General features: G+C 45.6%; 1 protein-coding gene across 5 annotated transcripts in view; it reads right to left on the bottom strand.

The window, feature by feature from the left end:
- CTPS2 (CTP synthase 2) overlaps positions 1-13,081 on the bottom strand; it is a 300,027-nt gene that overhangs the window by 15,149 nt on the left and 271,797 nt on the right. For all 5 annotated transcript variants that reach the window (XM_068270769.1, XM_068270771.1, XM_068270768.1 and 2 more), the window contains one exon: positions 6,066-6,142. In XM_068270769.1, the coding sequence (XP_068126870.1) occupies positions 6,097-6,142 (46 nt within the window). In that variant the 3' untranslated portion in view covers positions 6,066-6,096. The remainder of the gene's footprint in view (positions 1-6,065; positions 6,143-13,081) is intronic.

Genomic DNA, 13,081 nt, shown 5'->3' with positions numbered 1-13,081 from the left:
TCTATAATTTCCTGGATCTGATTTGCATCATCTCCTTGTAATACAGGGAAATGTGATGCAAGAACAGGAAGTAGAATGAAGCCAGTACAGCGTGGAGGATCAGGCTTCCAGAAAGTGAATATTTATTTATCCCCGCCGCTGTTCATGTGCTCGTCGCTGCGTCACATCTTCGGCGCTACATTGCCCTGTCCCCGGTAGTCCCCCTCCCCCCCCCGAAAACCAGTAAAACGAGATTGTGCATGGTATGATTACCATGCACAATCAAACCGCGGTATATCGTCACCGCGGTATACCGCGGCAACCCTAGTGGGAGTGTCTGAAGACTCTGGGACGAGAACGGGTAACGAATACACAATTAGCAAGAGAAGAAAAAAGAGTGAGGGAGGAAATTATGTCAGGATTAGCTTCATTGAAAGGTAACCAAGATGGAAACTGTCTAGAATAGGATTCTCTGCTTTTCCTTTATAAAATTCACAGGAATCATAACATGGACAGTGGAATACATCTGTTATGTACCGTAAGTAGAATTAGTATTTATCTACTTATATATGTGTTTTTTATTTCTAGGTTAGCATGGGTGTCGCTTGTAGCTAAAGTTACAGGTAGGTAAAGTTTAATCTGTGCATTTTTTTCTCATTTTTATTTTTAGCTTAAACTAGACTGTACATTCAATGACTCCAAGCGATGTGATTTGTGGAGGAGCCAGCAAATCCTATTGCCTGTGCAAGACTGATGAACAAAATTACGCAAATCCAATTTTCTGACTATGCCAAAAATCAACAATTTGTACCAACATCAGATAATAAACTGTCAAATTAAATACTCAGAGAGGCAATCTGGAGGGCGAGACTTCCACTTCCACGTAATTAATTTTCGCAGCCTTTTCCACTTCAATTTCAGTTACTTTTCGAGGAGCAGGCAGCAACTGTCAGCCGTGCGCACAATAAAGGGTGCTCTGCTATTAATCACAGGATATATCAGGATTCTGCTACTCATTTGTGTGGAAATATATTATTCCTCGCTGTATCTATGAAGAGGAAGTCAGCTGCTGCGTATGGAATAAATATGGCAGAATTAGCACACGCTGATGAATGTTCTGGAGGAATGTAAACAGATAAAACACTAGCACTAAACACATTTAAAAAAAAAAACATTTTCTACAGACCGACAAAAAAAGCAAAGTGGGAGTTTGTTTCTATGCTGACCTGGGCCCCTCCATGACCATGACCCCTTCCTGGCGCGAGAGGGAGCTCTGCATTGCCACTACTCTGGTCTAGTCTAGACCAGAGCAGCAGCACGCAGAACTTCCTCCGGCGCTTGGAACAAGGCAGAGGTTCTTACCTCTGCCTTGTTCCAAGCGCCGGAGGAAGTTCTGCGTGCTGCTGTGCCGGAGGAAGTTCTGCGTGCTGCTGTGGAAGTTCTGCGTGCTGCTGTGGTTCTCCGCCCACTGCCAGCCGTGCACAAAACTTAGTACTGGGGGGGGGGAGCGAGGAAGGGGGAGCCCCAGATGAGGGAAGGGGGGAGATGGCCCCCCCTTCCCTGCCGCTGTGCCCACTGCTCCCCCTTTACTGCACTGCCTCGCCTCCTGCTCACATGGCGACCTTTTACGGATGCTGCCAAATTCCTTACAGGATTCACGGGCAGCTAAATTTGCATAGAAATTTACGGTATGCCCATAAATTTACGGGCGGTTGGCAACACTGACATCTATACGACATCACCATATCCCTGAGCTGTATCACATGTGTAACTAAGCCCTCTGCAGATGTACAGTGGTGTGAAAAACTATTTGCCCCCTTCCTGATTTCTTATTCTTTTGCATGTTTTTCACACTTAAATGTTTCTGCTCATCAAAAACCATTAACTATTAGTCAAAGATAACATAATTGAACACAAAATGCAGTTTTAAATGATGGTATTTAATATTTAGTGAGGAAAAAAAACTCCAAATCTACAAGGCCCTGTGTGAATAAGTAATTGCCCCCCCCCCCCCCCCCCCCCCGGTTAAAAAATAACTTAACTGTGGTTTATCACACCTTAGTGCAATTTCTGTAGTCACCCTCAGGCCTGATTACTGCCACACCTATTTCAATCAAGAAATCACTTAAATAGAAGCTATCTGACACAGAGAAGTAAACCAAAAGCACCTCAAAAGCTAGACATCATGCCAAGATCCAAAGAAATTCAGGAACAAATGAGAACAAAAGTACTGTAATTGAGATCTATCAGTCTGGTAAAGGTTATAAAGCCATTTCTAAAGCTTTGGGACTCCAGCGAACCACAGTGAGAGCCATTATCCACAAATGGCAAAAACATGGAACAGTGATGAACCTTCCCAGGAGTGGCCGGCCGACCAAAATTACCCCAAGAGCGCAGAGAAAATTCATCCGAGAGGCCACAAAAGACCCCAGGACAACATCTAAAGAACTGCAGGCCTCACTTGCCTCAATTAAGGTCAGTGTTCACCACTCCACCATAAGAAAGAGACTGGGCAAAAACGGCCTGCATGGCAGATATCCAAGGCGCAAACCACTTTTAAGCAAAAAGAACATTAAGGCTCGTCTCAATTTTGCTAAAAAAACATCTCAATGATTGCCAAGACTTTTGGGAAAATACCTTGTGGACCGACGAGACAAAAGTTGAACTTTTTGGAAGGTGCGTGTCCCGTTACATCTGGCGTAGAAGTAACACAGCATTTCAGCAAAAGAACATCATACCAACAGTAAAATATGGTGGTGGTAGTGTGATGGTCTGGGGTTGTTTTGCTGCTTCAGGACCTGGAAGGCTTGCTGTGATAGATGGAACCATGAATTCTACTGTCTACCAAAAAAATCCTGAAGGAGAATGTCCGGCCATCTGTTCCTCAACTCAAACTGAAGCGATCTTGGGTGCTGCAGCAGGGCAATGACCCAAAACACACCAGCAAATTCACCTCTGAATGGCTGAAGAAAAACAAAATGAAGACTTTGGAGTGGCCTAGTCAAAGTCCTGACCTAAATCCTATTGAGATGTTGTGGCATGACCTTAAAAAGGCGGTTCATGCTAGAAAACCCTCAAATAAAGCTGAATTACAACAATTCTGCAAAGATGAGTGGGCCAAAATTCCTCCAGAGCGCTGTAAAAGACTCGTTGCAAGTTATCACAAACACCTGATTGCAGTTATTGCTGCTAAGGGTGGCCCAACCAGTTATTAGGTTCAGGGGGCAATTTCTTTTTCACACAGAGCCATGTAGGTTTTGAGTTTTTTTTCTCACTAAATAATAAAAACCATCATTTAAAACTGCATTTTGTGTTCAATTAAGTTATTATTTGACTAATAGTTAACGGTTTTTGATGAGCAGAAACATTTAAGTGTGACAAACATGCAAAAGAATAAGAACTCAGGAAGGGGGCAAATAGTTTTTCACACCACTGTATATGCTGGAGAGGGAGGGAGACCAGCGGATGTAACAACCACGTCCTTACAATGGCGGTGAAGGGAGGGAGCTGAGTGGTGCAAGCATCTCAGCCCCTCCCACAAGTGAGAGCAAAGGGGCTAGGCTGACGCAATGACACAGCGGCCTGCCTCTGAAAGCTAACAGAGTCCGAGACGGATGCACCAGTGTGCCGTCATCGCTCAAACGCTTCTGTCTGAGGCAACATAAAGAGGGGCTCTCCTATTAGTTAGTTTAAGGGGTTAAAAGTGACTCTAAATCGATTCAAGGGGGGGGGGAGAGGTGCCCCTGGATGAATACATTTATTTAAAAGTAAAAAACCATAAAGGTAGGAGGTGGCTTGCCTCGAGGGTCACACACTCAGTTAATCTGAAAAAACGTTAATAAACCGCTGGCTACGCATTTCTTGAGACTAAATGCTCACTTCCGCTCTAGAGGCACTCAACCCTCTACTTTGTTCATGCGATAGTGTGCAGGTCTTGTTGATCCCAGCACCAGTGAGTAGTGTCAGGGCGTAGGGTCTAAGTGAGCAAGGGTCTTCACCCAAACACCATGCAAGGGATGATGGGCTGTTTCCCCTAGCGGGCCACTTTGCTGCTTGGTGCCCTCCAGGTCATCACCCTTAGGGCTGTCCCACTAGTGATGAGACAAACAGGAGGGTGGACCCCGCAATAAGGGTAGGAGATGGAACTAAAGAGACAAACTAGATTGAAGGTAGGACCTACAGGACTGGCAGATGACTGGAGTGACAGGTGACGGGAATGACATGACTGGCAGATGACAGAACTGGCAAGTGACAGGACTGACTGGTAACTGGACTGACAGGTAACAAGTGACAGCGAAGGCAGGTGATGGGATTGGCAGGCAATAGTTGTCAGCCAAATTAAGTCTTACCTCTGAGCCCACGATGGCCTGGAGGAGGAATAGTAATTAACGCCGCCGAGACTTTTGCAGAAGCAGAGTGAGCCTTTTTTGGCTGCACCCACATTTCCAGCAGCCTTCATTACATGTATACGGTGAACTTACCTCTTTCAAGTATAGACCGCATCATAGCCCAGGAGAAGGAAATGTATTGAACACAACACACAAAGACACGTTTTGGTGGGATAAGCCCACTTCTACAGGTAAATATACAGGCGTCAGTGAATTACTGACTCTTAAAGGGAAGGTCAGAGGTGATTAAAAAACAAAAATCTACTTACCTGGGGCTTCCTCCAGCCCCTGGCAGCTGTCTTGTTCCCTCGCCGCAGCTCCAGTGGCTCCCAGTCCCCTCCAGGTCGGCATCTACTGCACTTCAGCGTGTCTCACGGAGTCACACTGACGTCATCCGGACTGTACGGCGCAGGCACAGGACCATTGAGCCTGCGCAGTACAGTCCGGATGACGTCAGTGCGACTCTGTAAGCCGCATGCTGAAGCGCAGTAGGCATTTTGTACCGGAGGGGACCCCGGGCCACTGGCGGTGAGCGGAGCTGCGGCGAGGGAACAGGACGGCTGCAAAGGGCTGGAGGAAGCCTCAATTAAGTAGTTTTTTGTTTTTTAATCACCTAAGACTTACTTTACTTTAAAGCGGATCCGAGATGAAAAACGAACTATAACAAGTAACTTGTCTATATATCGTATCTAGAGTTTAGATAGTTTACACAGCAAATCTAGCTGCAAACAGCTTTAATAGAATATGATTATTTCTTCCTGTGATACGACAGCAGTTATGTTTGTAAACATTACACAGAGGCAGGCTTATCAGTATCTTGAACAAAAAAAACCTAATCCCCTCTCCTCCTCCCCTCTGCCTCTGAAATCGCTGGCTCGTAATACCTCCCCCTCCTCCTGCCCAGACTGAGCTCCCATGAGCCCTTGCTACTGTCTGAAAGTGCCTTTGCTCTCTGAAAAACTGTGGGCGTGGCTTGTTTAGTTTATAAGGAACTAGTAGACCTAAGCAAAAATAAAACGGGCTTTAGGTCTGTGTTCCTGGGCGTGCGCTCACCCGCCGCCGCACGCGACTGCCGCCCACTCACCTGCCGCACATCCGGCCGCCTGCTCACACGCCGCCCGCTGGACTCGCTGGCCCCGTCCCCGGCCTCCTGTCTCTGGGTCCGTGCGGCACACATGCACAGTGGGCAAAAGCACGGACAACGCTACACAGGGACAGAAGGCACAGACACAGGGGTTTTATTATAGAGGATTAGAGTATTAAAACAAAAAACAAAAAGTATTTGGCTTGAGGAATGCCCTATAAACAATAGGAAAGGAACACAATTGTGCAATGTGTAAAAGTTCAACTCGGATCCACTTTAAGCAGAGTATCTCTATAATTTTTATCAGGCAAACTTTAAGTTAAGGATTTGAAACGTACAGCACTATTTTGCATCGTGCACTATGCCTTATTTAATCTAAAATTTGAGAACTGCAAAATCTGCGAGCTTTGCGTCCCTCGGGTACCCAAGTGCTGCCATCCTGATCTGTCCTTGTCACTTGCTCTTGCTGTAAAAGCCACTAGGGGTTCTGTATTTACTGTGAAATTCTGCAATAAGACACCTGGCAACAGATAACTATGATCGCTCCTCTTGAAATAATGACTGACTTACACGAGAACATTAGCAGTCATTAGGATGGTGGAGATTTCACTTACCTGCTATTTGAGCATCGACGTGTGTTGAACACTAATTATCCGAGGAGCTCTCTTCGCTGGCGTCGCTGTAACTATCCCTGCAAAATAACCAGAAATAAGATATTTCAGTGGTTCAATGCCTTGGAGATTTTCATGTGCACTTAGTTCCGCTACGGTGACCTCATATCTATATTTAAAGGACCAACAAACCTAAGACATCCATTTGCTTGAAGTGTGCAAAAGCTTATAAGACTCGCAGTCAAGAAAATCCAGAGGGACCAATGCTGAACTTCAGGCAATCAGTTAAATATACAGGAACAAAACCAACAACTTTTCTTGTACTTTACAATGTGGAGGTACAAGTCCAGTAGTTATTGTTTACTGTATTTATAAAGTGCCAGCATATATTATGCAGCTCTGGACAATAGATACATACATATGATACACAGGATGACAGATGTAACAAGGTTATACATTATAAGACAAAGCTATACAAGGCAAATGGTACAAAATGATCATGCTGTTTTGAGCTGTAATTAAAGTATAAGGAGGCCATAGGAAAGGAGTGCAATGATGGGTGCACACGATCATGTAGACTACACTAGGGAAGGGAGGACACTGCCAAAGGCTTACAATCTAAGGGGAGGGGAGATGGACACACTAGGTAGGGCTGTAGAATAAGTATTCAAGAGAGTTACTGTGTGGTAGGGGGTGGGTAGGCCATCTTGAAGAGGTGGGTTTTGAGGGCTTGCTTGAATGTGTTGAAGGAGGGGGTGAGTCTGATTTGCGGTGGAAGAGAGCTCCAGAGGCTGGGCGCGGCTCTAGAGAAATCCTGCAGGCACGCATGGGAGTGGGAAATGCGCAGGGCAGTTAGGCGAAGGTCGTTGGAGGACCGTAGTGGGCAGCCTGGTGTATACTTGTGAATAAGCTTCGAGATGTAGGTAGGGCAGGTTTTGCGCACAGATTTATACGCCAGGCATAGACTCTTGAAACTTATCCCGAATCGGATAGGGAGCCAGTGCAAGAATTTACAGAGGGGGGATGTGGATGCGGAGTGGTGAGAAGAATGGACGAGTCTGGCAGCTGCATTCATATCTGAGTGACGGTGGGTAGAGCTGCTCAAATCCGGAACCGGGAGACATCCGGATAGTTCTATCCGGATGGAGGAAGTGTTTGTAATCACGTGACCGCCGCTTGGACCGCATCGTGCGAGGCGCCGAGGGACGGACGAAGAAGAGGTCAGACAGGTAAGATTGACCCCCCCGCCCACGTTTACTGGGAGATATTCGGATAGCTACTATCCGGGTATCTCCCGGTTCCGAATTTGAGCAGCTCTAACGGTGGGTAATGTGTTTCAAGGGGAGGCCAGACAGAAGGGGGTTGCAGTAATAAAGGTGGGAGATGATGAGGGTATGGATAGGCAGGCTTTGGGGCTTTGATGACGTTTCTTGCATCCCACCAACTTGAAAGTGTTTTTTTTTTTTTTGTTAAGTTCTAGGCAGGGGTTGTGACTCCTTGAGAATTGCATGCATTTTACTACAATGAAATTGCATTTTTTTGACCTGTGTTTTAAAAATGGAGTACATGCACCATTTTATCGCATGTGATGACCATTGCCATTCATTACTTACTTCCAGAAATCACAGGCCTGTAGAGAATACATCATTTTTATTTTTGCAGTGTAATTGCCTACGAGTCCACCTGCCTTATTCTTAAAATAACCTACAAAATCTCTAGTTTTTCTTTGTTGCAGCGTGTATTGACTGCCATAGCTTTATCCCTACACAGTATTTACTTTTACACTGAGTGATTACAGTCTATGGGCTTGATTCACAAAGCCGTGCAAATGTGGTAAACAGTTTGCACGTGAAGTGCCGTTCGCGGACTTTTGCGCGCGCAAAGTGCCACAATTCGCGCGATTGCGGACTTTTGCGCACAAAAGTCCGCGATCGCGTGAATCGAGGTACTTTGCACGCGCATAAGTCCGCGATCGCGCGAATCGCGGCACTTTGCGCGCGCAAAAGTCTGCGAACGGCACTTCACGTGCAAACTGTTTAGCACAGCCGTGCTAAACAGTTTGCACGGCTTTGTGAATCAAGCCCTATATGTTTTTTACATCTATAGTCCACTTTGTGAATGTGGCGACTTTACCTAGAGAGGTCACTAAATATGAAATTGATGACATCACCCCATCCTGTTCCCATTACGGAACATTGATCTGCTTCGCTCATTACTCGACAGGCTTTTGACTTCCACTAAAGTCATATTAGACTTTCTAAAAGAAGAAAATGCTATATCATGTTTTAGTGCTTCACTTAACACTTTAGCAGCCAATGTATTTAAAGACTTGCAAGTGCTTCAGGCCAATTCATTTTAGCACATTTTTTTAAATTCCTTATTTGTGTAACAAACTTATCTGGTATTGTCTCTGGAGGCTGCTCTGATAGTGTGGAGCAGCTGGAGAAAGCTTCCGCTTCCTTTTTGCTCAGTCGCATCCCCGGCTCCCCTGTAGACGTTAATCAGTATGTTCGCATCCCCGGCTCCCCTGTAGATGTGGGTCAGCGTGTTGTCTCTGGAAGTCTCCCTAGGAGGACGCGCGCAGCTCAGAGCTGCCTTTATAGGTTAAGGAGGCGTGTCTGAGGTGTGTCAGCTGATTCCTGCGGTCAGCTGACACTTGCTGCAGGGATGTTGCTGATTGGTCCGATTTTCCTGGGGGCTTGGTCTGTGCTCTATTCCTGCTATATAAGCCGAGGGGGTAACTTTTCAGCACATTTTTATACTGATAAATTAGGATTTATCTTATGCTACATGTCACTTCAGGCTCCATTTACTAAATACACAGCTGCATTAACCACTTCACAACTGAGGGGTTTTACCCCTGAAACACCAGAGCAAATTTCACCTTTCAGCGCTCCTTCCATTCATTCGTCTATAACTTTATCATTACTTATCACAATGAAATGAACTATATCTTGTTTTTTTCGCCACCAATTAGGCTTTCTTTAGGTGGGACATTATGCCAAGAATTATTTTATTCTAAATGTGTTTTAATGGGAAAATAGGAAAAAATGTGGGAACAAATTCATTATTTTTCAGTTTTTGGCCATTATAGTTTTTAAATAATGCATGCTACTGTAATTAAAACCCATGAAATGTATTTGCCCATTTGTCCCGGTTATAAAACTGTTTAAATTATGTCCCTATCACAATGTTTGGCGCCAATATTTTATTTGGAAATAAAGGTGCATTTTTTTCAGTTTTGCGTCCATCCCTAATTACAAGCCCATAGTTTATAAAGTAGCAGTGTTATACCCTCTTGACATAAATATTTAAAAAGTTCAGTCCCTAAGGTAACAATTTATGTATTTTTTTTATTGTAATTTTTTTTTAATTACAAAAAAAATAAAATTGGGGAGTGTGGGAGGTAACGAGTTAATTTATAGTGTAAAACTAATGTATTTGTATATAAAAAATGCTTTAGGGTGTAGTTTTACTATTTGGCCACAAGATGGCCACAGTAACTTTTTGCTCATGCGACCTGTAAGCGTCAGAAGGACGCTTACAGGAAGAGCAATGAGGCTGGGAAACGTTTTTTTTTCCACAATGATCGCGCTGCTTCTCATAGAAGCAGCCGATCATTGCGGGGGGCTTAGATCAACGAACAGGAACGTTTTTTCCCGTTCATTGATCTCCGGGCGAGTGAGCGGCCGGCGGCGTGCACGAGCGCGGGAGCGCACGCACGAGGGAGCTGGAGCGCGGACAACGGCAGGAGGTGCGGATATCTCCGTCCCTGGTGTTTACAGGTTGGAAAAAGAGGCGGAGATATCTGCACCTGTGGGGGTAAAGTGGTTAATGCTTATGGCCACTGGAGGGCACCTCGCTCCTCACATTTATTCTTAACAGATAATATATGCAGTTCTCCAGCTGCAATCAATATGATGGTAAACAGCTTGAGAACGATGTTATTATATAGCAGGAATAGAGCACAGACCAAGCCCCCAGGAAAATCAGACCAATCAGCAACATCCCTGCAGCAAGTGTCAGCTGACCTCAGGAATCAGCTGACACACCTCAGACACGCCTCCTTAACCTATAAAGGCAGCTCTGAGCTGTGCGCGTCCTCCTAGGGAGACTGCCAGAAACAACACGCTGACCCACATCTACAGGGGAGCCGGGGATGTGAACATGCTGATTCACGTCTACAGGGGAGCCGGGGATGCGACTGACCAAAGAGGAAGAGGAAGCTTTCCCCAGCTGCTCCACACTATCAGAGCAGCCTCCAGAGACAATACCAGATAAGTTTGTAGCAATTTGTTAAAATTCCCTGCTTCTAATTAGTACTGCTGTAAGGTGTATTTATGGCCACTTGTCACTAGGGGGCATTGTGAGACAATGACAGAGGACTTCTGCTTTCAATATCTATATTTTCTGCTAGTAGAGAGAGATCAAAGCGTTTCAAGAATTTACAGCAAGATGAGCACTGATGACCATGGTCAAAAGCAGTGTACTTATCTCACAACAGATAACTCTATTAAAGTAGATAATGGGTTAAAAAGTATTCTTTCCATGTAGGTTTTCAGACTTCAGTTTGTGTATAAAAGGGTCTGTATGCTCAAACTCCATTTTTTCCCAACCATGAGGCAATCATTTTTCATGTACTGACCAGTAACATCCCAGTAGCTTCCATATTCCTGCTCAAACTTCACAAGTCAGAAAGTATTGCAAGTGTAGAGGAATCCACCTGCACTAATCAGCAAACCTCATACCCACTAGCCAATATGCTGTTACTAAAGGTAACATACAAACCTCCAATAACTGTCATCTGCAGGAAGCAGAGCATGGTCGCTCAGGTGGCGGTTTTGGAGCCTTCAGGCTAGTGATGTACTCTGCTGCTATGGAGCATGTTTCAGTGGTCAGATGCATTCAAGGCTCGGTCAGGTGTCACGAAGGATCCAATACGCCAGATCTTTAGGCAACATGGGGGGCTCCTGTTCACACGCTAGCTTCTCGTCCGAGTCTGTCTTTCGGTCACAACGGCTGATTTTTATCTAGTGTATGTCCACTAGTGTTTGTGCTCATTCCTGTGCCACAGCTGTGGCTGTATCTGCAATGACAATCAATGCAAGACATCTGATGAAGTCTGGGGGCGAAACTAGTCATAAAGTCTTCACCAAGCATCTGAAATGCACCTCAGAAACACCCGTGTACTCTGTCTTGTTGGCAGTTGAAAGAGTGCAGATAAAACTTCTCACTGTAAGAAATGTACTTGTCGCCGCCGGCCCTGCCGCTGACTCACATAATGCTGCCGGCCTTGCCGCTGACTCACGCGCTGTGCAGGCTGGCAGGTGGAGGACGCGTTCTTAGTCCGCGCTCCGCCGATGTAAACAGTAGCCACATGTCTGCCTGCATGTCAGCTGACACGCTGAGCTTCTATTGGTTGATTTTAGTTCTGTTTGGTTTCGATTGGTTAGTCCTTGTATAAGGCGAGCGCCCTCTGTCATCGCCCGTGATAGCTTATGCTGTGGCTTGTTGTTGAGATTGCGCTCACACCTGATTGATCTTGTTGCCGACTTTGCCTGTATCCTGACCAAGCTTTACTCTAGATTGATCCCTGTTGCCGACCACTTCTTGTTCCTGACCACATCTTCTGATTGGATTACCTGTTGCCGACTTTGCTTGTACCTGGATCGTCCTGATTGCCGCCTGGATCGACCCCCGCTTGTTAAAGGACTCCCATGAACTCAGCCTGGACCAACATCGGCTTGAACTGACCACGCTACCTGTAAAGTGTTTGAACTGCCTACCTATCCTCCCTAGCCTGCTGTCACCTGGCTATCATCTGGACTGCCTTAGCCTTCAGGCCTCAGGTGACTATATACTTGTGAATACTGTGATTTGTATTACTCATACTGCTTTTTTTGGTTAATATTATCAGTCAGTCTGTATGCTACATCTACCTGCAGGGTTATTGTAGTTTTATGCTAGGTAGGAGTTTGTGCAGGTGTTATGGGCTGGGCTATAGGTCAGTCATTGACCAGACAAGCCTGACACTCACATTACACCTTGCAGGTATATTCCTATTGGAATTTTTACGCAGTAGTGTGTTGCCTGGTAACATGTCCTGTTGCCATGAGGCATCTTATGGTGCCTTCAACTGATAGTGTACAGAAGGGATTTGATGATGGATAAAAACAGAGTCAGATGGAGCTTTTCCACCACAGCACCTCGCTGGGAATTGGCACATGAGCCGGCTCCACATTTAGGCTATGGTTGCACTGCCAAATGTAGCACAGTGTAACTCAGCCCTATCGCAATCGTCCCATGAAATATTAATACAGATTAGTGGCCGCAGTTTACATGACTTCACGTGGTACCGTCGCTGCTGGTGTCTCCTTGCTAAATAATCATGTTTCAGCTTGGCCACAGACTTTAAAGACGGGCCAATCCAGACAACAGATAAACATGCCCACTGGGATGACAGGAAGTGGCATGTGCGGTAATGTCAGCGCTGGTGACAGGAGAGCACTGCCAGACACGTACCATGCAGACTTATCTCAAGGGACACGACGATGTTGTCCTAATACGTTTGCCGCGGTGGATTGCTGATTCCCCCTTAGGTTGCTCGGCTGGGGGTCCTGCTGCTACCCACAGATAAATCAGCACCAGCCTAGTTCACTGTAATCTTACTTATCTGCCAATTTCAGCAAATCAGGCTCCTTCTCACAGGCCATTGAAAATACACACAAAATAGCCTGTATTAAAGTCTGCAGAATATGTAGGTTGGTACATATGGCGAGATGAAAGTGAGTTCCATGGATGACGCAGGAAAACTGGTAGCCTCTACGCGCCCAACATATCTGCTAGTAGATTATCAGTACATCCACAGAAATTCTACTACTGTGAAGTGCAAATTACGACCAGGGCCGGTTCTAGCATTTTTTCTGCATGAGGCAAACTAGTGAGGATTCGCCCCCCCCCCCCCAATCCGTAGTATAATTGCCGCCAATATAGGTAGCCTGGAGGGGGTAGCAGCCAGG

The sequence above is a fragment of the Hyperolius riggenbachi genome, chromosome 2 (genome assembly GCF_040937935.1).
Source record: "Hyperolius riggenbachi isolate aHypRig1 chromosome 2, aHypRig1.pri, whole genome shotgun sequence".
Classification (NCBI taxonomy): domain Eukaryota; kingdom Metazoa; phylum Chordata; class Amphibia; order Anura; family Hyperoliidae; genus Hyperolius; species Hyperolius riggenbachi.
This window is presented reverse-complemented; position numbering and strand designations above follow the sequence as displayed.